Source organism: Cnephaeus nilssonii (genome assembly GCF_951640355.1).
Source record: "Cnephaeus nilssonii genome assembly, chromosome: 1".
In the NCBI taxonomy this organism is placed as follows: Eukaryota; Metazoa; Chordata; class Mammalia; order Chiroptera; family Vespertilionidae; genus Cnephaeus; species Cnephaeus nilssonii.
The window spans coordinates 16,909,275-16,925,360 of record NC_137072.1 but is presented as its reverse complement, the minus strand read 5'-3'; the positions used below and the strand labels follow the sequence as shown (position 1 = coordinate 16,925,360).

General features: G+C 43.0%; 1 protein-coding gene and 1 pseudogene across 2 annotated transcripts in view; both read left to right on the top strand.

Annotated features, from left to right (window-relative positions):
- YME1L1 (YME1 like 1 ATPase) overlaps window positions 1–16,086 on the top strand; it is a 74,925-nt gene that overhangs the window by 12,700 nt on the left and 46,139 nt on the right. The window contains exon 3 of the mRNA XM_079772695.1: window positions 10,282–10,444. Coding sequence (XP_079628821.1) covers window positions 10,282–10,444 — 163 coding nt within the window. The remainder of the gene's footprint in view (window positions 1–10,281; window positions 10,445–16,086) is intronic.
- Window positions 773–7,206, top strand: LOC307102085 (cdc42 effector protein 3-like; annotated as a pseudogene). The gene is made up of 2 exons: window positions 773–874; window positions 6,020–7,206. The product of its transcript is annotated as a cdc42 effector protein 3-like (transcript).

Here is a 16,086-nt window from a genome sequence, read left to right as displayed (position 1 = left end):
GCTTTGGCTTTTGATCGCGGGGGAGCCGGCTGGCTGTCTGTCCACTGGTGCCCCAGGCCTTCCAAAAGCCTCCGGCGCGGCGGAGGCTTTCGAAAGGCCTTGTGCCAGCGCAGACAGACAGACAGCTCCCCCGCTTTGGCTTTTGATCGCGGGGGAGCCGGCTGGCTGTCTGTCCGCCGGTGCACCAGGCCTTCCGAAAGCCTCCGGCGCAGCCATGACACAGACGCTGAGCTCGCGGCGCCACTGGCGCCGCGAGCTCAGCGTCCTGCTGGCCCAATCAGCTACCCCGGCCACCCTGAGTCCCGCCCCCTGTGCCTCCTGCTGGCCCAATCGTGGGCATAGCGGAGTGATGGTAATTTACATATTACCATTTTATTATGTAGGACTAGTGGCCCAGTGCACAGATTTGTGCACATTGAAAGGAAATTAATTAGAGGTGGCCGGTGGGGCAGGACTGGTGAGAACGGGCTGGACATGCCCTGCAGCCAACCTCCTGTGGTCCCTTCCTGGCCAGCCATACCTGGGGCAGTGCTGCGGCTCTAAGGGCATCTGGGGAATGAGCGGGGTCCCTCTGGCAGGTGAGGTCCCTCAGCCTGACTTGCGGGGATTGGGCTGAAACTGGCTCTCCGACACATCCCAAAGGGTCCCAGAGTGCAAGAATTGCTATCGCTGAGCATCTCCTATGTTGAGCGTCTGTCCCCTGGTGGTCATTGCGCTTCATACTTACCCGCCAAGTTGGCCGGTTGCTTAGCTTTTTATATATATAGACTAGATGCCCAGCATGCGAATGAAATTGCATGAGGAGGCACTCCACGGGGGGCCAGGGACCGCGCCTGACTCACATAGCGCCAGCTGCTGCATTGTGTCCACTTGGGTGGGTGTGTGCTCCAAGCCACTGGGGTGGGTACAGGTGCTCCTGTGTGTTGTGTCTCTGCTCTGGCCTGCCCCCAGCCCCAGCCTCCCCATGGCTGCTGGGGCTGGGGGCGGCGCGCAGTCCCCTCCCGTCTATCTGCACGCGCAGCTCCTCCTGAACGGGTCGTGATGCAGCCTCTTCCTGAATAGGCTAATTAGCATATACCTTGTTATATATATATAGATAATTGGAACACACTGCTGTGCTGATTTAGGTTCTGCTTTCTTCATTTAATAGTCCTATGAACTTGTTATTTCATACATTTTCCAATTTTTTAATGACTTCAACGTCTTCATCCTATGATGTCCCATTTTTGGATATTGTTTCTAAATTTTTGTTGCTATAAACAACACCATTTTACTATCCCAAATTGCTAAGTCTTTGACTCATTAAGTGAAATTGCTAGGACAGTATTAAAGTTCATTTTGGGGGGCTTGAAAAGGAACTAAACTCTAGAAGCCAATGTTGAAGTTAAGACTAATGGTCTCAAATGTATAATTGGTATTCTTAATCTCTGATGATACCTTCATTAGTTCTATTGTTTTGTCTTTAATGAGTGCTAGTTATCGCTTCACAAAGTTTCATTCTTAAGCGTAAGCATCCTACCTCATCTCTGCTCTCACTTCCTTTGCTGTGTGGTGACTGCTTTCATCAAGTCTTGCTCATCCAAATATCCACTCTACAACACAAACAAAACAGCTGCCCTTTAACTTCCTTCAAACTATTAACCCTTTGCACTCGCTTGCTTTTTTCTCGATTCCTTTATTCTAATGCTAACCGTGTCGAGTCACACTCGACATCCGAGTGCAAAAGGTTAACTTGTTTTTTCTTTGCTTTCAGAATTTTTGAAAAAGTAGTCAGAACTTCTAACTGTACAATAGTCGCACTTTATCTGTGTGGGTGATACATTAGAAGATGTTCAGTGGATACGTGAAACTGCGGATAAGACTGATATATATGCATTTTTTTCTATATATACACACTAGAGGCCTGGTGCACAAAATTCATGCATGGGTAGGGTCCCTAGGCCTGGCCAGTGATCAGGGCCGATCTGCGGGGTGACCAGCGGGCCCCCGCTGGCACCCACCTTGGCTGGCCTGTGACTGCGGGCTGGGGGCTGCTCCTGTGCTGAGCATCTGCTCCCTGGTGGTCAGTGCGTGTCATAGTGACCGGTCATTCTGCCATTAGGTCAATTTGCATATTAGGCTTTTATTATATAAGATACCTATGATAGTTCAGTTTATAAATTAGGCACAGTATGAGATTAACAACAATACTAATATACAATTGAACAATTAAAACAGTATGCTGTAATGAAAGTTATGTGACTAATCACTTGTTCCAAGGAATTCATGCTGAAATCTTTGTATAGGCTTAATGCTTTCAGGTGCAATACATTCCTGTCAGTTGGAACATGTTTTTTTTGTTCATGTCTTCCACTGACAAATATAAGGCTTTTTCTATTTTAACTAAGCACTTACGTATTATGGCTGTAACATTTTCAATTTGAGATATGACAGCAAAACTAGCATTAATTTTTTTCCCTTCACAGTTTCATAGATAGAAAATGCATTCTTACCATAGATCTTAGCAAACGCAGCTTATAGTTTTTTTTCTTTTCTTATTAAGTCAAGAACTTTGACCTTTTCACTTAAAGAAAGCACTTTATGGTTTCCTCTTTGTCATCTCTGAATTCTCAGCACAAATAATTTTGGGCTAAGGGGCCATTATGCATTAAGTAAAAGAAGGGTGACTTGAGCATGTTACAATCCATAGGATAACCAAGAATACAGTCTTGGATCTGATAACCAAGAGGGCCACTAAGTGACTAATTGGCAGGGAAGATGATTCGTGGTCCCAGGCCTGACAGAGCACATAGCATGAGATTTCATCATGCTACTCAGAAATGGTGCACAATTTACTTTGTAAAAATTTTTATTTCTCAACATATTTTTATTGATATCAGAGAGCTTGAAGTGAGAAGGAGAGAGAGATAGAAGCATCAGTGATGAGAGAGAATCATTGATTGGCTGCCTCCTGCACACCCCCCTCCTGGGGATTGAGCCTGCAACCAGGGTATGTATCCTGACCGGGAATGGAACCATGACCTCCTGGTTTATAGGTCTACACTCAACCACTGAGCTATCGTGGCTAGGCTGGTGTACAATTTGGAACTTTCCAATTCTTTATTTCTGGCATTTTCACTGATATTTCAGACTGTGGTTGATTGCAGGTAATTGAAATCATGTAAAGCAAAACTGTGAAAAGGGGGTACTGTGCTTGTTAAGCTTTTATTCACACTTCATTCGTAGTTTGGTTACTACTTTTAACATTTTATAGATCTATTTTTGCTAAAGGTATTGACTTCCTTAGTGTAAAATACAGGCCTCTTTAAAAATATACATCTTTTTCAACTTTTCTTAGCATTTGACCTTGCTGAACATGTACTACTTCTAAAATACTCTCTTGAATCGAGTGATATTACATCGATGATCGTTATTTTCTGTTTTGCTGGCTTTTTTGAATGCCAACCCCTTAAATATTGGCTGTATAGTGCATTTATTATTAATCTAATTATGCACAGTCTCCCAGGTTATGTATGTAATCCATTTTCATATCTTCACTTAACATCTATATATATCCAAAAGTTGATAACTCCCAATGTATCTCCAACCCTAAAGTCTCTAAAATTTTAAAGTAATTTAGGTAGTGGCTTACTAAATTACCTCTCTGGATAGCCTTAATGGGCTTCAAAATTAAGATGCCCAAAACAGAGCCACTCCCCCAAGTTCCAGTGTATTTGTACTTAAGTGGTTTTAGCCCCTCTTTATCTATCTGAGTCCCACCAGGAGCGAGAAACCACAGTCCTTTGAACAGTGACAGTATAATATGAAAAATATAATTTTTAGTTTAATGTTTTAAAAATCCTATTTTTATAGGGGATTGGAATAACTAGGGATTGGCTAGTAACAAGTAAAGAAAACTCTAAAATATATGGGCTAATACATTTGAGAAGCAGCTAATTGCTCCTAGGATTCAGGTCGAACTTCCTAGGAAGATTTCTTCACCCCCCAGGAAAAGGGATGATTCATGGCCCCGGGTCATGACCTTGTTGGAGAGGACATGGCCTTGGCTCACTGAATGGCAGAGAAACCACTGTGGTGCCATGCAAGCTGAATTTAATAGAAATCTGCCCTTTAGGGTTCCAGGGAAAGCTGTTTATACGTTATCTTTTACTAGAGACACTGCTGGGTACTGCAGGCCACTTCACTGCAGGTGCCAGGTATTGGAGAAGTTGCTTAAGGGACAGGAGCCAGATGCTGGAGAAACCGGTTTGAGCATACCAGAATCCGAAAAACTTTCTTCCTATGATGTCGTTCTAGTGCCCTCTACTGACAAAGTTCAGCACTTCATCAGCTAGCAAAGCAAAAATATTTAAAGGTTGGCACAGATCCATGTTCCTGGAGCCAACCAAAAGGATGAAAAGGAACTAAGAACAAGAAATCAACAACCAGCACATCCATCCAGAAATCCTCTCAACCCTTATACTCTCTACTTGATTCTTCAAATGTCTATTGTCTATGATTTGTTTTTCCATCCTTTTAAGGGCTTAAATTAGGCTCATATAATTTTTTCTCTTGTTCCATTAGCCTTCTCTCTTCCAGTTTATCCTTTTTATCTTCTGTTTTCTTCCTGTAAAACAAAACTAACCATATTACCTACAGAATTAAATTCAAACAAGGCTTTTCACAATTTGGCCATAGCCCACCTTTCTGTTTCTAGTCCCTTTCATCACTAAGCTTTTTACTACATTTCAGACATCCCAAGCCATTTGATGACTATTTGTTTGCTCCTTCTCCAAGTCTTCCTTCCCCATCATTTTTCAAATTAGGTGTTACCTCATTGAAACCTCCTCTGAGTTAGGAAATTAGTTGCTCTGTGTTCTGTGTTCTCTCACCACTTTTAAAAGTCATCTCTTTAGTAGCAGTTAACATGGTGTATGAAAATGACCATGTTTATATGTACTTTGTTACTCTTACATTCCTAGGACCTATGACACTCTGAATAAGGGGAATAATTTTCTGTCTTTGTTTTCCTTTTGAAGTCTATGCATTATAAATAGACTTTTGGGCTTCCCATTTTACAAGATAACTTTTGAAAAGTAGCTCCTGCCCTAGCCGGTTTGGCTCAGTGGATAGAGCATTGGCCTGTGGACTGAAGGGTCCTGGGTTCAATTCCGGTCAAGGGCACATGCCTGGGTTTTGGGCTCAATCCCCAGTAGGGGGCATGCAGGAGGCAGCCAATCAGTGATTCCCTCTCATTGATGTTTCTCTTTCTCTCTTCCTCTCTGAAATCAATAAAAATATATTAATAAAGAAGCTCTTGAATACTGTAGTCTTTTGTTTCCATTATAATAATGTGCTTTATGCTGTATAGTTTTTAATAGTTTAAAAGACACTTGTAAATATTTTATTTCTGTTTGTACCTTCTCTCCAGCAGGCTGTCCTCAGTGGCAGGGGTGCCTTGGGCTGTGAGGCTGGGTCTGCACTAGCAGGGGGGACTGTATATGAGCCTCTGGGCAGCAGCTGGGGTGGCAGCTGAGATCCTCGGGTGCTGCTGATTTCTTCCATGTTGTGAAAGGGATTGGATGTTATAACTGACTCTTCAAAAAGCCCCGCTTTGCTGAAACTTTAGGAAGGTCTTTTTGACCTCTGTCTCCTTTCATAGCCACTTCTGAAGCTACCTGACACAAGTGGTGAGACAGTTCCTATTGAAAGGATTGTTGAAAACATATAACCTCTGTGAAGAAAGTGTCCCTTTTTCCTTTTTTGCAAAAGAGACATTCTCAAAATGCCAATTAACCCCCTAGCATATTTTCTCCATTGATTAGTTTTTTTAGAGAGAGAGTGGAAAAGCGGGAAGGAGGGGGAGTGAGAGAGAAAAACATTGATGTGAAAGAGAGACACATCATTTACTTTCTTTCCACACTCACTGATAGACTGGGGAGGGGATTGAACCTGCAACCCAGGTATATGCCCTTGACTGGGAATTGAACCTGTGATCCTCTGGTGTGCAGGCTGACACTCTAACCACTGAACTACACAGGCCAGGGCTGAAGGACATTTTGTCTCCTTGGAGACTTGCCACACCATTCACATTGGCAGAGAGCCAGCATGATGTCTTTGGAGATATTTTCTTACTTCAAGGAACCTGTGACCTTTTTACCTGGAAACCTAGAGAAAGTACACTAGAGTGAGTTCCCTGGGCATAATGAGTCCTTCTGGGCCAACAGAACAAGAAATGCCCTCCCCTATGCTCAAAAATGCTATCTCCCTCCTAACCATGGTAGGTCACGAGCACTCATTGTCCTTATTGTCACTGGTGACATGTAATTCCAAACAGGAGACCTTTGTGCCAACAAAGCTGCCCAGGCTTAACTGTGAGACTGTCATGGAGGAAAAGGCTCAGGAGAAAAGCAGTCTGTTGGAGAATGGGACAGTCCACCAGGGAGATGTCTCTTGTGGCTCCACTGGGTCCGCGTGGCAGTACGATGGTAGGGAGAGCTACTCCTCTAGCCTTTCAGAACAGTACCCCTGCCAGGGACATATTTGACCATTCCACCCTTGTGCAAGCTTGGCAAGGAAAAGGAGGAGTCCCTCTCTGATCTGGCAGGTTTCTGCCTCTTCATGAAGCTTGATCTTGGGCCCTTATTTCTGGATGAGGTGCTGAATGTTAGGGATAAAAATAAGTAATGCATCTTTTCAGCAATTCCTTTGAGGTAAAAGTTACCCCCCCAAACAAACAAACAAACACCACACATAACAAAAACCCAACAACCTCAGAACATACACCACAAAACAAAGAACCACAGTGAAAGAGGTGAAAGAGAAGAGCATCACCGGCTCTATTTGTGGTTGTGTGATGGATTTTCTAAAATAATGTTCTTACAAAGTTTTGTGTGTTTTTTAAAAATATCTTATGCACAAAACAAAACAAAACCCCCCCAAAAAAACTTGCCTGGGAAAAAGAGGGAGTCAGTCAGAAGCCATTTTCAGCAGGCATGGATGATGTTCAGCTCACGCTTTGTTTGTAGACATAAGAAATCTGGCTGGGCCAAGATGGGCACTAGCTATGAAGGGCTGCCCAAATCACACTGAGGAGTTTTATACTCCTCATTTTCTGAGCAAGAGGAAATAAACATTTAACACCTAAGCCTTTTTCCTAGATTCTTTTCTATATAATACTAGAGGCCCGGTGCACGAAATTCGTGCATGGAGGGGGGTTGTCCCTCAGCCCAGCCTGTACCCTCTCCAATATGGGACCCCTTTAGAGATGTCCGACTGCCCGTTTAGGCCCGATCCCAGTGGGATCGGGCCTAAACAGGCAGTCGGACATCCCTCTCACAATCCAGGACTGCTGGCTCCCAACTGCTTGCCTGCCTGCCTTCCTGATTGCCCCTAACCGCTTCTGCCTGCCAGCCTGATCACCCCCTAACCACTCTGCTGCCAGCCTGTTTGCCCCCAACTTCCCTCCTCTGCCAGCCTGGTCACCCCTAACTGCCCTCTCCTGCAGGGTTGATCACCTCCAACTGCCCTCCCTTGCAGGCCTGGTCCCTCTCAACTGCCCTCCCTTGCAGGCAGGGTGCCTCCCAACTGCCCTCCCTTGCAGGCTGGGTGCCTCCCCACTGCCCTCTCCTGCTGGCCATCTTGTAGTGGCCATCTTGTGTCCACACGGGGGCAGGATCTTTGACCACATGGGGGCAGCTATATTGTGTGTTGCAGTGATGATCAATCTGCATATTACTCTTTTATTAGATAGGATAGAGGCCTGGTACAGGGGTGGGGGCCAGCTGGTTTGCCCTGAAGGGCGTCCCGGATCAGGTGGGGGTTCCCTTGGGGTGTGGGGCGGCCTGAGTGAGGGGCCTGTGGTGGTTTGCAGGCCAGCCACTCCCCCTGGCAACCCAAGTGGAAGCCCTGTTATCTGGAATTTATTTTCCTTCTACAATTGAAACTTTGTAGCCTGGAGTGGAGCCAAGCCTGGGGCTCCCACTGAGGCCGGCAGCCATTTGTGTTGGGGTTATAATTGAAACTTTGTTGCCTTAAGCGGGTGGGCCCAGTCAGGGTGTGCGGAAAGCTTTGCTTCCCCTGTTGCCGGCGGCAACCCTGGCCTGCTCTCTCAAGCTCCATTCTGCCACCATTTCTGTTTGAATTTGTTTACCTTCTATAATTGAAACTTTGTAGCTTGAGTGGAGGCTTAGGCCTGGCAAGGGCAGGCGGAAAGCTTGGCTTCCTCTGTTACCTAGGAAACCTTGCTCTCTGTGGCTGTAGCCATCTTGGTTTGGGTTAATTTGCATACTCGCTCTGATCGGATGGTGGGCGTGGCTTGTGGGTGTGTCGGAGGTATGGTCAATTTGCATATTTGTCTATTATTAGGTAGGATTGTTCAGATTCACCTTATCAGATTCTTCATTGTTAAGACTTTTGTCTAAGTTATTTTTAAAGTTAAAATATATTTTATGTTCCTTTGACTATTTTTGCAGTCTGCATTTTATAGATACTACATCAAATGACATTTGACTTGTTTTTATTGCAGTCCATTATAAGCTGTATATGTGTATATTTAGAAAAGTGTATTCCTATTTGGCTTTGTTTTATCTTTTCTTCATCTGTTAAACTTTTCACAGCAACCAACAATGGATTGTAAAGTATAAAGGCACAGGTTACTCATAATGCTTCTGCAGAGGCTATGGCTGTACCACATAAAATGTACTTTGGAAATAGAAGTATTTTAGCATTGTACATATTTGCATTACATACAAAATAATAAAGAGTAAATGTGAAAATGGAAAAAATTATGTCATGATGTCTTTATGTGTAGGATAAGATAGGTAGATGAGCACAGCATGACCTCTTCCTTTGATCCTTACTATCTCATGAAATAGGCAGGACATATTTCATAGTCATTTTATTAACAAGGAAATGGATTCTAAGAATATGAATGACTTCTTACAAAGCTAATAAGTGATTAATAAGTGATAAACTCCTGGACGTCAATCTACAGCTATATTATAAAAAGTTGATACTTGTTCTGTTTATTTTTACTCTCTTAATTAAAGTTCTAACTGTCTGGGGCTTGTAATTGTTGTCTTTAGTGTCTCTCAGTCAGCTCACATGGGCAAAAAAAATAACTCACTCAACTGTTTGTTATGTTAGAACTATTTTAGGTAGGTGTATTGCATAGTTTTCACATATTTTTTACTTTGTTTAGTTTTCCTCCTTATTAGAAGACTAGGAGCCCGTTGCATGAAGTTTCGTGCAATAGACTTTTCCTTCACCTGGCTGCCAGCACCAGTTATCCGCCAGCAGCAGTTTTCCCCTGGCCACCCGCCGATCAGAGCGCCTCCCGCCAGCACGATCGGCCACCCTGAGAGGAACTCCGATCGGGAGGCGCTCCGATCGGGCGGGTGGCCAGAGGAAAACTGCTGCTGGCGGAAAACTGGTGCCGGCAGCCACGCAATCGGCCACCCCGTGTTCCGCCACCAGCGTCTTCCGCCGGCCCCATGGGTCCTTCAGCAGCGCCGGCTGTTTAAGCCGGCGGGAGGAGCGGGGGACGGGGACTTGCGAGTCCCCGCCCCCCGCTCCTACCGCCAGCCAATCGGCCACCCTGAGTCCCGCCCCCCGTGCCTCCAGCCGGCTCAATCGTGGGCGTAGCGGAGTGATGGTAATTTGCATATTACCATTTTATTAGGTATGATAGTTATGGGTAACTAGAGTACCTGTCAGTTCAAAGAAGGATCTCAGCAATAAGGCCAGTGGAGTGAGATACTCTATGGTAGCAGAGCATACACTTTATTTATTAAACTAGAGGCCTGGTGCACAGATTCGTGCATCGGTGGTGCCCATCGGCCTGGCCTGTGCCCTCTCGCAATCTGGGACCCCTCAGGGGATGTCGGATAGCCAGTTTAGGCCCGATCCAGACAAGAGGGAGCCCAATCATTTGTGTTGAGTGTCTGTCCCCTGGTGGTCAGTGCACATCATAGTGACTGGACGACTGGTTGTTCGGTCGACCGGTCACTTGGGCTTTTGTTTATGGGCATTAGAGATTAGAAGGTGCTTTAAAGCTCTAAATACTAGTGATGATACCATCAAGAAGATAATTTTTTTCAACTTCTGTCAAACCTCTCATGATTGACCTTAAGAAAACAAGAACTTTGAAAATATTTCCACCAATTTATATATTAGAAAGAAAAAGGAAACCAGTACATTTGTTAGATTTTAAAAACCTATATTGCTTTAACTGATGAGTACTCTATAAATTAAATATCTTGAGAGCATTAATGCTTACTTCATTGACTTAATGTTTTACAGCCTGTGCTTAACTTAAGGGACCTTGGATTATCTGAATTAAAAATTGGACAGATTGATCAATTGGTAGACAGTCTTCTTCCTGGAATTTGTAAAGGCAAAAACATTTCTTCCCATTGGCATACATCTCATGTCTCTGCACAGTCCTTCTTTGAAAATAAATATGGTAAGTTAATATATTTTTTGTCTTAATTAATTTTAGTACTATTAATAAGTATAGTAGTGATTATAACAATCACTGTGTACCAGATTCTTTGCTACTTGTTTTATTCCTTTCTTCCTTCCTCTCTTCTTTTTCCTTTCCTTCCCAACTTTTTATATTGGAGTTATTTTATTTTGTTATTATTTTTTAATATATTTTTGTTGATTTCAGAGAGGAAAGGATCAGTAGAGAGAGATAGAAACATCAATGATGAGAGAGAATCATTGATTGACTGCCTCCTGCATGCCCCCCCTCCCCCCCCCACTGGAGATCAAGCCCTAAACCTAGGCATGTGCCCTGACCTGACCGAGAATCGAACCTCGATGCTCAATCCAGCTGGGCTATTTTATATTATTTTTAAAATATGTTTTTATTGATTTGAGAGAGAGAGAGAGAGAGAGAGAGAGAGAGAGAGAGAGAAACATTGATGTGAGCGTGAAACATCGATCGGCTATCTCCTGCATGCCCCCCCATTGGGGATCAAGCCCACAACCTGGGCATGTGCCCTGACCAGGAATCAAATCAGTGATCTTTTGGTAAACAGGATGACGTCCAATCAACTGAGCCACACTGGCCAGGGCTGTATTGGAATAATTTTAGATTTACAGAAAAGTTGTAAAGGTAGTGCAGAGTTCTTCTATACTACAGTCTTCTATTATTTAGATTTTTACCAAATAAGTTTAATTTTGCAAATCACTAGTTTTTCCAGTAGGATTCATTTTCTGTTCCAGGATATAATACAATATACTACATATATTGCATTCCATGTAACATACTACTAATCTCAGAATATATTGAAGAAACTGTCACGGTCCCTTTTTTTTATAGAATGTCCACATTTTTTCTTGAGTCTTGTAACAATCTGGAATTATAATAAGTGGGTATTTTGTTGGAAGAGATGTCAGCTTTATGCATTCTTTTTGGATGATACTTAAACTAGGAATGTTAGAAGCTTGTCAAATTACTTGTTCTATATTGATAGAAGACCAGATTTTTAAATGCCCCCCTACTGGGGATCAAGCCTGGACATATTCCCCGACTTGGAATCGAACCGTGATCTCCTGGTTCATAGGTCCATATTCAACCAATGAGCTACACTTGCTGGGCAAGAACAGATTTTTAAATCAGTACAAGCACCCCGACTGAAGATCAAAACCTCATCCTACGTATGTGCCCTGACTGGAAATTGAATCTGCAACCCCTATTTCGTGACAGTGTTATTTACAATAGCTAAGACCTAGCCCAAATGGCCATCAGTAGATGAGTGGATAAAAGTGCTGTGGTGCATTTACACCATGAGATACTACTTGGCTATAAAAAGAGAAAGAACTTTTACCCTTTGCAGCAGCATGGATGGACTTGGAGGTGTGTTTTTTTAAAAATATTTTATTGATTTTTTACAGAGAGGAAGGGAGAGGGATAGAGAGTTAGAAACATCGATGTGAGAGAAACATCGATCAGCTGCCTCCTGCACAGATGTGCCCACAACCAAGGTACATGCCCCTGACCAGAATCGAACCCGGGACCCCCCAGTCCGCAGGCTGACGATCTATCCACTGAGCCAAACCGGCTCCGGCAGATTTTTTTTTTTATATAATGATTTAGAATCACAGACTATTATTTTGTTCTTAAAAAAAAATTTTTTTTAATATGTGTCCTATCCCTCCATTGCCCCCCGCCCCCCCAGCCCTCTACTCATGTTCTCACCCCCTTGGTGTCTGTGTCCATTGGTTATGCTTACTATATGCATGCATATAAGTCCTTTGGTTGATCTCTCCCCCTTACTCCCACCCTCCCCTACCTTCCCTCTGAGGTTTGATGGTCTGATCGATGCTTCTCTGTCTCTGGATCTGTTTTTTTTCATCAGTTTATGTTGTTCATTATATTCCACAAATGACTGAGATCATGTGATATTTATCTTTCTCTGACTGGCTTATTTCGCTTAGCATAATGCTCTGACCTAGAGATTTTTATGCTAAGCGAAATAAGCCAGTCAGAGAAAGACAAATAGCACATGATGTCACTTATATGTGTAATCCAATGAGCAGAATAAACTGATAAACAAAATAGGACCAGAGGCATGGATACATGGAACAGATTGACAGATCTTCGACTGAGAGGGTTGGGGAGACTGGAAGAGATTAACCAAAGAACTTATATGCATACTAGAGGCCTGGTGCATGAAATTTGTGCACGGGGTGGGAGGGTGTGTGTCCCTCAGCCCAGCCTGCACCCTCTCCAATCTGGTAAGATTGGGCCTAAATGGGCAGTTGGTCATCCCTCTCACAATTCAGGAATGCTGGCTCCCAACTGCTCCCCTGCCTGCCTTCCTGATTGCTCCTAACTGCTTCTGCCTGCCAGTCTGATCACCCCCTAACCACTTCCCTGCCAGCCTGATTGATGCCTAACTGCTTCCCTGCCAGCCTGTTTGTCCATAACTGCCCTCCCCTGCAGGCCTGGGCACCCCTAACTGCTCTCTCCTCCAGGCCTGGTCATCCCCATCTGCTCTCCCCTGTAGACCTGGTCGCCCCCAACTGTCCTACCCTGCAGGCCCGGTCGCCCCCAACTGCCCTCCCTTGCAGGCCTGGTCCCTCCCAACTGCCCTCCCCTGCTGGCCATCTTGTGGTGGCCATCTTCTGTCCACATGTTGGTGGCCATCTTTAACCACGTGGGGACAGCCATCTTGTGTGTTGGAGTGATAGTCAGTTTGCATATTACTCTTTTATTTGATAGGATATGCATTGCCCATGGACACAAACACTAATGTGGTAAAGGCCTAGGGTGGGGCAGGGATTGAGTGGAGGAGGCAAAATTGGGGGAAATTTGGGACATCTGTAAAAATGTCAATAATAATGGAAAAAAAAATTAGCCCTACCTTGTGTTTCTCAGTGGTTAGAAGGTCTCGGATTTGATTCTGATCAAGGGCGTGTACCTGGTTGCAGGTTTGATCCGCATCCCTGGTTGGGGTATGTATGCATGGCAACCAATTGATGTGTCTCTCTCACATCAGTGTTTCTCTGTGTCTCTCCCTCCTTCCAGCTCCCTCCCTCTCTTCCACTCTTTAAAAATCAATGGAAAAAATATCCTTAGGTGAGGATTAACAACAACAACAGAAAAAGAGTGAGGAGTAGATTATGATAAAATTCAATCCTGCCTCTGATTGATTAGTATTTATTTAAGTTCTTTAAATTGCTGTTTTTTCATATGAATGTGAGGAATTACTATTTCACTTTATTTATTTTTTTGGTTTTTGTTTGTTTGTTTGTTTAAAGCAGCGGTCGACAACCTTTCGGACCTCACGGACCACCAGTGGTCCATGGACCACCGGTTGGTGACCGCTGCTCCAAAGGTTTCCTTAAACCAGCGGTCGACAACCTTTTGGATCTCACAGACCACCGGTTGGTGACTGCTGGTTTAACCTTTTGCACTCTGATGTCCACGGTTAGCATCGGTAGCAGCTTGTATGTTGAATTGTATTGAATGTATCAATAATTTGAAATATAAAAAAATCCAAATAAATAAGTTTGTATGAAAAGAAACTCCAGTTTTTTATTCTACTGCCACGCTTTGTAAAATCTGGGGTATTTAAAAAATTAAATCCCGAGTAGAATAAAGGAATCGAGAAAAAAGCAAGCGAGTGCAAAGAGTTAAAGTATTAAATATGTCTCCTTTTCCCCTGATTGACCACCCCCTCTGCCACTACTTCCCCCCAGGACACGCCTCCACCGCCACACTCTCCATGTCTATTGATTATGCTAATATGCGTGCATACAAGTCCTTTGGTTGACTCTTATCCACCTCTGTCTTCTCTCTGAGGTTGGACTGTCTGTTCAGTGTTTCTTACTCTAGATCTATTTTTGTTCATCAGTTTATGTTGTTCATTATATCCCAAAATGAGTGATATCGTGATATTTATCTTTCTCTGGCTTATTTCACTTAGCATAATGCTCTCCAGTTCCATCCATGCTGTTGCAAATGGTAAGAATTCCTTTTTTATAGCAGCATAGTATTCCATTGTGCAGATGCACCACAGTTTTTTAACCCACTCATCTGCTGACGGGCATCTAGGCTGTTTCCGAATTGTAACTATGGTGAATTGTGCTGCTATGAACATAGGGGTGCATATATCCTTTCTGATCGGTGTTTCTGGCTTCTTGGGATATATTCCCAGATGTGGGATTACTGGGTGGAATGGGAGTTCCATTTTTAAATTTTTGAGGAAACGCCATACTGTTTTTTACAGTGGCTGCACCAGTCTGCTTCCTACCAGCAATGCACGAGGGTTCCTTTTTCTCCACATTCTTTCCAGCATTTGTTGTTTGTTGATTTGTTTATGATAGCCATTCTGGTAGGTGTGAGATGGTACCTCATTGTCATTTTGATTTGCATCTCTGGTATCGTTAGTGACTTTGAGCATGTTTTCATATGTCTCTTGGCCTTCTGTATGTCCTCTTTTGAAAAGTGTCTATTTAGGTCCTTTGCCCATTTTTTTTATTGGATTTTTTATCTTTTGTTAAGTTGTATGAGTTCCCTGTAAATTTTGGAGATTTAACCCTTATCTGAGATAGCATTGGCAAGTATGTTCTCCCATACAGTGGGCTTTCTTGTTGATTTGTTGATGGTTTCTATTTCATTTTAGAGGACCAGATGAAATAATTTGAAGTCCTTGGGGCCCATATTAAGTATTCATTAGAGTAAAATTATTATTATTATTATTATCATCATATTTTTACTATTTATTATGCTTTTCTAGTTTTCTTACTTACGTACCCTTACTAGCAGCCATTTTCTAGGCTTAGGCAGGCAGAGGTATTAGGAAGGGTTTTCCGATTTTACTCTAAGGGTTCTTAGAAGAATTTTTGAATCCTAACTGGGATACAAGGACAGATGAGAACCACTGTTTTTGTTGTTTCTTCATAACTTTTCCATAGGCTCATGGAAATAAAGCAGGATGGGGCCCATTAGTCAAGAATAGGAGTTAGGAAGGAACCCCAAAGTATTCATGGCTTATAGCTATAGAAGAAACATTCTTGGTTCCAAATGACTATGGAAGCCTTAAGAGAGAAAGATAGCAGTATATCTGGTTTTATCACATTGTTCATTAGAGTATTTTAAATTGTCTCTAGGAAATAATGTTCTTTATCTTTTTATGCTCTAAAGTAAAAGTAACTTTAGCTAGTCCTAGCTGGTTTGGCTTAGTGGATAGAGAGTTTGGCTGCAGACTGAAAGGTTCCTGGTTCGATTCCTGTCAAGGGCACATGCCCCGGTTGTGGGCCCAATCCCTAGTGGGGGGCATATAGGAGGCAGCTGATCAATGATTCACTTTCATTATTGATGTTTCTATTTCTCCCTCTTCCTTTCTCTTTAAAATCAATAAAAATATATTTTAAAAAAGTAACTTTAGCTAAACATATATGTCTTTTACCACTTAATGTGAATTTAATTTCATTGGCTGCCATATTTGTATATCAGATAACACGACTGACAAGTGATGGACAGTAAAGTGGTGAAGAACTATATTTGGATTAGATATATATAAAAGTATGTACAAATGAAAGGCAAAACTCATATTTTGATTTTTCTAATACTCGGTAAAACTATGTTTT